Source organism: Podarcis vaucheri (assembly GCF_965113315.1).
Source record: "Podarcis vaucheri genome assembly, chromosome: 7".
NCBI lineage: Eukaryota > Metazoa > Chordata > Lepidosauria > Squamata > Lacertidae > Podarcis > Podarcis vaucheri.
Genome location: NC_138765.1, coordinates 24,737,143 through 24,744,838, shown reverse-complemented (window position 1 = coordinate 24,744,838; position 7,696 = coordinate 24,737,143). Strand labels below are relative to the sequence as shown.

At 43.6% G+C, this 7,696-nt stretch overlaps 1 protein-coding gene across 4 annotated transcripts in view; it reads right to left on the bottom strand.

The window, feature by feature from the left end:
* Positions 1 to 240: 240 nt before the first annotated feature.
* Positions 241 to 7,696, bottom strand: part of NKAIN1 (sodium/potassium transporting ATPase interacting 1) — a gene marked incomplete at its 3' end in the record, with an annotated part of 54,905 nt that continues 47,449 nt past the window's right edge. For 2 of the 4 annotated variants that reach the window (XM_082232149.1, XM_082232151.1), the window contains exons 4-7: positions 7,221 to 7,418; positions 3,996 to 4,056; positions 1,196 to 1,277; positions 241 to 383 (exon numbers count right to left, since the gene is read on the bottom strand). In XM_082232149.1, the coding sequence (XP_082088275.1) occupies positions 374 to 383; positions 1,196 to 1,277; positions 3,996 to 4,056; positions 7,221 to 7,418 (351 nt within the window). Of the gene's footprint in view, positions 384 to 1,191; positions 1,278 to 3,995; positions 4,057 to 7,144; positions 7,419 to 7,696 lie in introns of those variants that run through there. The other 2 variants (XM_082232150.1, XR_014221816.1) reach the window with 2 other exon arrangements.

Genomic DNA, 7,696 nt, shown 5'->3' with positions numbered 1-7,696 from the left:
TTGATTTTCCTTTTTAAAAAATTCGCTGGAGTTACCAGCACCACTACAAACACTGGCCAGCAGGTGGAGCGTCGAGCTTCTTTTTGGTTCCTCAGTCTTGAGCAGAAAGAACTTGTGCCAGAATCATCTTCCAGGTGCATGAAAACTCTCTGTGGCCACTCAAATGAAGGAGTTAAAGAGAAAGGAGGGGAGGAAATGAACCCAGGAAGAGTCACTGTGTTGTCTCTGGGCGGGATTTCAGGCCACACCAGATCTCCAGAGGAGGTGACTGCCATTTGGCTTTGGAATCATTTTATCATATTCGGCACCCTGCTTGCCTTGCGTTTTTTTGCAAACGTCCCCAGGGGCCAGCTCACTGTAGTTAAGGAAACAGTTATCCAGAGCTAAAAGAGCAAAACAGAGCAAAGGCATCAGATTTAGTCCAGGGCTGGCAACAAAGCTTCAGCAAACACTATTAAGGGCAGTGAGTTAAATTCAGAACCATTCAAAAAACCTGAATGAAACAGGGCCCATTCAATTTTTTCATGCCTTCAGTCATTCATTCTTATTTATGTACAATATTTTTATATGCTAGACAGTTCTAAGCGCTCTACATAAAAACTGTTTAAAAGATACACCCAATGGTATTCAATGCAATTTCCTAAAAACGGTATTAAAAATTAAGTGTTGTATCCAGCGCTAGTCTTGCTTAGAGCAGACCCATTGAAATTAATGGAGAGGACTCTGTTAGGCCCATTGGTTTCAACGGGTCTACTCTTGAGTAAAACTTAAGTTGAATACATCCCTAAGCGTCAGAGCTCAGGACTGTCTGTGTCAATCTATAAGAGGTGCTTAAAGGCTAACTTGTTTCCAACATCTGATTTTATCAACAATTTGATATCTTATATACACTGCTTTTGATGATCAAGCAGTATATAAATCTGGTTTAAATAAATAGGGTGGTTGTGTTTACATGTGGCTTAGATTGCACGTGGTTCAATATCTCACATAAATTTCATGGACTGATGTGCATCCCCTCCCCATTGAACATTTCACCCTCATATGGCAGCCCATAGTGCCAGTGGCAGGATAGGTGCAGTGTTTAGTGAAGGGGACACATATGGCTTCTCTCAACACAGAGGGAAGAGGATCTAGGTAAGGGCATTGTCTAGCAGCCCCCATGCATCCCTGATCCCCACAGATGAGAGATACTCACGTATACAAAGGCTGTAGCTGCAAGTGTGACATCTTTTGGGGTGCCTGGTAGCCATATGAATCAAATCCCCCAATGAAATCAACTGCGGGGTGAAAAACGAGGAGTAAGCATTCATATCAAACAGTTCAGGTTCAACAGACCAAACAACAAAAGCAGCAACACACAAAACGTGGCAGCGGAGGCTGCAGACACACCATGCATTTTTAAAGCGCTTGACCCCTCCCAAAGAATCCTGGGAACTGTAGTTGGTTAAGGGTATTGGAAAGTATAGCTTGGTGAGTGGGGGCAAACTACAGCTCCCAGGATTCTTTGAGGGAAAGCCATGTGCTTTAAATATATGGTGTGCACACAAAGGACGTTGCAGAAGTGTCTCTAGAGATTTTTGCTTCTTAACCCAACTCCTTGATTATTATCATCATTTTTGAGGCCCCTTTTCCACCTGGTGAGGTTCATTTGTCTCCCTCATTACTGTCTTTCAAGAGGAATTAAAAAAAAACATCTGTTTTCTCATGAATTTGATTGCTGAAAGACACTATTTCTGGCAGCCTTGACATTACAGTGGTACCTTGCTACTCAAACGCCGAAAGCCTGGAAATAAGTGTTCCGGTTTTTGAACGTTTTTCGGAAGCCGAACGTCCGATGCAGCTGTTGGCTATTGTTTCCAGGGCGCCTGCATCAATCAGAAGCTGTGCCTTGATTTTCGAACATTTCGGAAGTCAAGTGGACTTCGGGAACAGATTAAGTTTGGCACTTTTGTTTTTGCTATTTATTTTGTGTTTTTCGTTTTTGAGACTTTTTCAGTTAATTTGTTTTTGTGACTGTGTGGAACCCAGTTCAGCTACTGATTGATTGATTGATTGTATGACTGCGGAAATGGATAAAAGCCCCCCATCCAAACAATAACGATCATCAGTGCAGGTAAGAAAATAATAATTTAAATTTTTATCATCTACAATACTGTCTTATTTATTTTACAGTCCAGTACAATGATTATTGCTTTCATAATGGTTTTGTTAGATAGTAAAATTCATGTTAAATTGCTGTTTTAGAGGTTGTTTTTAAAAGTCCGGAACAGATTAATCCATTTTGCATTACTTTCTATGGGAAAGCGCGCCTTGGTTTTGGAACGCTTTGGTTTTGGAACGGACTTCCGGAATGGATTAAGTTTGAGAACCAAGGTACCACTGTACTGTTTTTAAACTGTTTTGCAATATAGATACATAGATAGAGCAATGATGTCCCCCTTTCCAGCCTGGTCTTCTGACTTTCCATTCCATATTGTGTGAGAGGCATTCAGAGCTGCTTCTGTTACACTTCTAATATTAATTTTGCCATAGCTGAGCTTGAGTCTCTTCTTTTTATAATGGACTGTCTGATTAGATTTGGAATTAAATGAATGACTGTCAAAGCCGAGAGCTCTCTCTGAAGTTTGTTAGGAAAGACAAACGTGCAGGGAAGGACCAGCTTCCGCCTGTATTCCAAGCTCTGCGTAGGAGGATCCGTATAATTTGCTGCTCCCTAAATGGGTTTTTTCATGTGTAAACTTTATTAATAATTTCATTTGTGTCAGATGCTACCGTTTGGAAGCTATCAGGAGCAAATAAGCCTCTGCCAGCTTCAAATATATTCCAAGCAACTTATTACAATGGCTAGGCAGTGTCCTGTTTTACACAAAAGGTTTTAATTTTCCGCTACATCTATTTAGAATGTTATCTGAACATGAGCCACAGGCTGGCAAGGTGATTTGCTTGCAGAAACATTTCCGAATTAACCGTGCTAGAGGATACATTCATTGTTCTTTTGCAAACTGGGACTCCAGCCTTCCTCCGCAGGCATCGGAGCAGAATGGCGTTGAGCAGAGGTGGGGAAATCCAGCCCGTAGGGCTAATGTGGCCCTTCAGGCTTCTCTGTGTGGCCCCCAGGACTCTCCCCAGGCCCTGCTCTGTGCTGCCCCAGTGGTTTCGCCTCATTGGAATGTGTCCTTGAACACAGATACTGCCTTTTGCTTGTCGGGATGGAGAGAATTGGAAGGGGAGGAATGTAGAAACCTTTAGCATCTGCCTGCTGGAATGCAGTGTCTTTTTCTCTCTCAGAACCGACCTCACAGGACTGTTGTGAGGAGAGAGTGAGGGGAAAGCACCACAGGCACCATCTTGAGTTTCTTTGAAGGGTAAGTGAAGTATAAATGTAATAAATAAAAGAAGCTTTTATCTCCCTGTTTACTACCAACCCCACACGAATTGGTACCCACAAAACACAGGGAGTCCATCTAGGGTAGCGGTCAGGGGTCAGCAAACTTTTTCAGCAGGGGGCCGGTCCACTGTCCCTCAGACCTTGTAGGGGGCAGGACTATATTTTGAAGGGGGGGGAATGAACGAATTCCTCTTCCCCACAAATAACCCAGAGATGCATTTTAAATAAAAGGACACATTCTACTCATGTAAAAACATGCTGATTCCCGGACTGTTCGTGGGTCAGATTTAGAAGGCGATTGGGTCGGATCCAGTAGTTTGCCTACCCATGGGTTAATAAGTATGGTGGATTTAAATTGGGCAGACCTAGGTTCAAAATGAAGACAGGAGTGCCTGGCTTGCTCTGGTCCACGGGGTCACGAAGAGTCAGACACGACTAAACAACACAGGTTCAAAATCCCTGCTAGGCCACCAAGGTGGCATTTGAACCATATTCGATTACTGCGTCATATAAACAGTTTGAGCTACATGCCACACTCCCTCTACCCCTAAATGGAGTACTCCATAGCCAAGTAATCTCCAATTATTAGTAGATGAAAGGTACTTACAGCTGTCTTCTTCCTCCATAAACACTTTGCTGACGTAGCAGGCGTAAACAAATCCGAAGAGCTTCAAAATATAAAATTATTTTTTTAAAAGAAAAGGAAGAAAAAGAGAGGGAGAAAAGCGAATTATTTGAAAGCAAGGAAAAAGCAGCGGCAGTTCGGCGAGAATCATAAATGGTCAAGATGAGGCTGAATAGCTTAATCAAATCGCACACGCAAAATCGCAGGCAGCCACATTGGCCCCCAAGATCAAGAGCAATACCATGATTGGGCTCAACTTCAAAGTGAAAGAGAAGCGAGCCAGTTTTGGAGTTCATTAGCACCCTTCCTCAGCTGGGTATCAGAAACAAAAGCCAGGGATTGGGGCAAGAAAATGCTGGCTGAGATGTATTGTGCTTACTGGGACCACACGTGGAGAATAAATCCCATTGAACTCAAGGGGGTTTGCTTCTGCCTAGGCATGCATAGGACTGCGCTATTGATCTAGTCCAGGAGAATTTTTACTTCCATAAACCCCCTCCCCCTCCCATTTTTGTTGCCGTTGTTTGTTTGGGCTTTTTGTTGTTGTTGAACAACCCACACAATGGATGGAGAGCAGTTATCTCCTGCTAGGACTACAGCAATCTGCTCTATATGGGGCTACCTTTGAAGGTGACCCAGATACTACAACTAATCTAGAATGCGGCAGCTAGATTGGTGACTGGGAGTGGCCACCAGGACCACATAACACCGGTCCTGAAAGACCTACATTGGCTCCCAGTACGTTTCTGAGCACAATTCAAAGTGTTGGGGCTGACCTTTAAAGCCCTAAACGGCCTCGGCCCAGTATACCTGAAGGAGTGTCTCCACCCCCATCATTGAGCCTGAACACTGAGGTCCAGCTCTGAGGGCCTTCTGGCAGTTCCCTCCCTGCGAGAAGTGAAGCCACAGGGAACCAGGCAGAGAGCCTTCTCGGTAGTGGCGCCCGCCCTGTGGAACGCTCTCCCATCAGATGTCAAGGAAATCAACAACTCTCTGACTTTTCGAAGACATCTGAAGGCAGCCCTGTTTAGGGAAGTTTTTAATGTGTAATGTTTTATCATGTTTTTAATAGTCTGTTGGGAGCTGCCCAGAGTGGCTGGGGAAACCCAGCCAGATGGGTGGGGTATAAATTGTTGTTGTTGTTGTTATTTACTACTGTGCAGTCATACTTCATGTTACATTCTTTCAGGTCATGTCCCGCGGTGATCCGGAAGTACTGGGAAGGGTTACTTGCGGGTTTCGCCACTCGCACATGCGCAGAAGCGGCAAATCGCAACCCACGCTTGCGCAGACATGCCGCTGCGGGTTGCGCTATTTTCATGTTGTGAACGGCCTCCAGAACGGATCCTGTTTGCAACCAGAGGTACCACTGTACTGAATTCCAAAGCTTGCTTGCTTCTCTGTGACTTTCCAATGAGCTTTAACAAAGGAATCAACCTGCAGATTACTATTTTTTGTGTGTGCATTAAATGTGCTGATATCCAGGCCCAGCTAAATCCTGTGCATTCCTCCCCCCCCCATCCCGAATCAGGTCTGCAGGCTGAAGGATGCTCCTTGACCTGTTGCTGCTTTTATACGCTCAGGGGATGGCAATGTCTGAGGGTGCCTTTTGCCAGCTATGGCCGGTATACCAGCCTGTCCCTTCCAGCTGATTGGGGACTCTGGCCTTGGGCCTCAGACAAGTTCTGCACAAGCCTGGCGCCAGCTGAGCACCCCTCTGGGCAAGTTAGACGCCACCAAAATTATCTACAACTTAAAAAGAGGCCTGGCCTAGTTTACTGTCATGTGAGCTAGAGGTATTGCAATAATCAAGCCTAAGGGTTACTAAAAGAACCTGAAAAAGTCAATGTCAATCACAAAAACGTTTTGTTTTTGTATTGTGTAATACTGCATTGTTAAAATTACAATGTTGTATTTTAATTGTTGTAACCTGCCCTGGGACCTTAAGAGTGACAGGCAGGTAATAATTTGTAACAAGAAGAACAACAACCTGATGCAGATCTTAAATGTTTGAGAAAGATAGATGCAGGAAATAATAGTTCTCTTTAAGCATCCTAGTCCCAAGCCATTTTCACCAGCACCCTTGAACTGAGCTCCAAGGTGCACCAGAAGCCACTGCACACCGGTTAAAAACAGGAGCCGTGCGCTCCTAATTTAGAGGAAAACAGTACGAGAGAGAGGATCAATCGCTCCCCCACCCCTCCTTCACTGATCAAACAAGGAGCCTCCAAAACCGCATTTTGTAAGGGAAACAATATCAATAAAACATCTTCCAGCATAGCTAGCAGTTTGGCCTTAACCTCAAGGTTGAGTTCTGGGTCTGTTGCTTTTCATTCTTGCTTTCCATCCTCTAGGACATATGATTTGCTCTCTCAATACCAGTTATTTTTGCACTATGTTCATTTCCCTGTGTATGTTTCCCTGTGTCTTTGCCCTCCTTCGTTTGTCAAAATAAAAAAATATATATATTCTTGCCTTTGTGCTATTTCTTTTTAAGGATCTCCTTGCTTGTATTTTAAGGAATGTCAGCTCAGAAGGATGCCCCACGGAATACAGCAGACTTACTCCTAGGTAAGTGTGCAGAGAGAATTGCAACCCAACTGTTTATCCCACAGTCCATTTCTCAACCTTCTGCATCTTTCATTCTAGACAGGATCACTGTTTTCCTTTTTTTTCTCATGCCAGGGATTTAGGAACTGAACTCAACATGACTAATTGGTCTAGAAATGCACTGTCAAGTGTCTGGTGAAGAAATTAAATTTTATTTTGATGACTTTTTTTTTCAACTGGGGAATGGGTGGATAGGGCTTGAAGCCCCTCAAATTTATCTACACCTCCAGACTCACCTTCCCAAAGACAGGTTGCTGTTACTTTTTCATTTCATACAAACTTGCGGGGAGCAAATTGGAGACCGCTAGTAGCACAAAGTGCCAGGGAACTGAAATGGAATGCTTGGCTTCTTGGCAGATTTTTTTTTAAAGTCGAAAGTAAACAAATAAATACAGACATTTTAATATGCTCTTCCTAGCCAGAAGACCTCTGTGGCTCCCCAGACAAAAAGAAAGGAATCAGAAGCAAACCCATTCTATAAGTCTAGTGTTTATGGGTGTGAAATTTGTGGGCAGAATCACCTTCAGTGTCTCAGTTGTTTTTTAGGGATCAGTGTGGTGGAAGAGTCAGCTGGAGACGGATGCTGGTACCACCTACCGCAAGGAATATCTGCATTGCACTGCTCACCACCTCAATATACTGATAATCAAGCAAGCACCCAGTGACTGTGATGACGTGATGGTCTTCAAGGGCCAGATTGGAGTTCATCACCGGGGTCACCAGGCAACCAGGCCCGTTCTCCATCCACCATGAGCGATGCAGCGATGTGTTAAAGGTCATGATGAAGTCTCGGTCCTAAGGAAGCAAGACACAGGAAAGCAAGATAATAATAATAATAATAATAATAATAATAATAATAATAATAATAATAATAATAATAATTTATTTATACCCCAGCCGCTCCCAATAGAATAATAATAATAGCGATAGAAGATCAAACATTAAAAATTTCCCTAAACAAGGCTGCCTTCAGATGCCTTCTAAAAGTCAAATAGCTGTTTATTTCCTTGACATCTAATGGGAGGGTGTTCCACAGGGAGGGTTCCACTACCAAGAAGGCCCTCTGCCTGGTT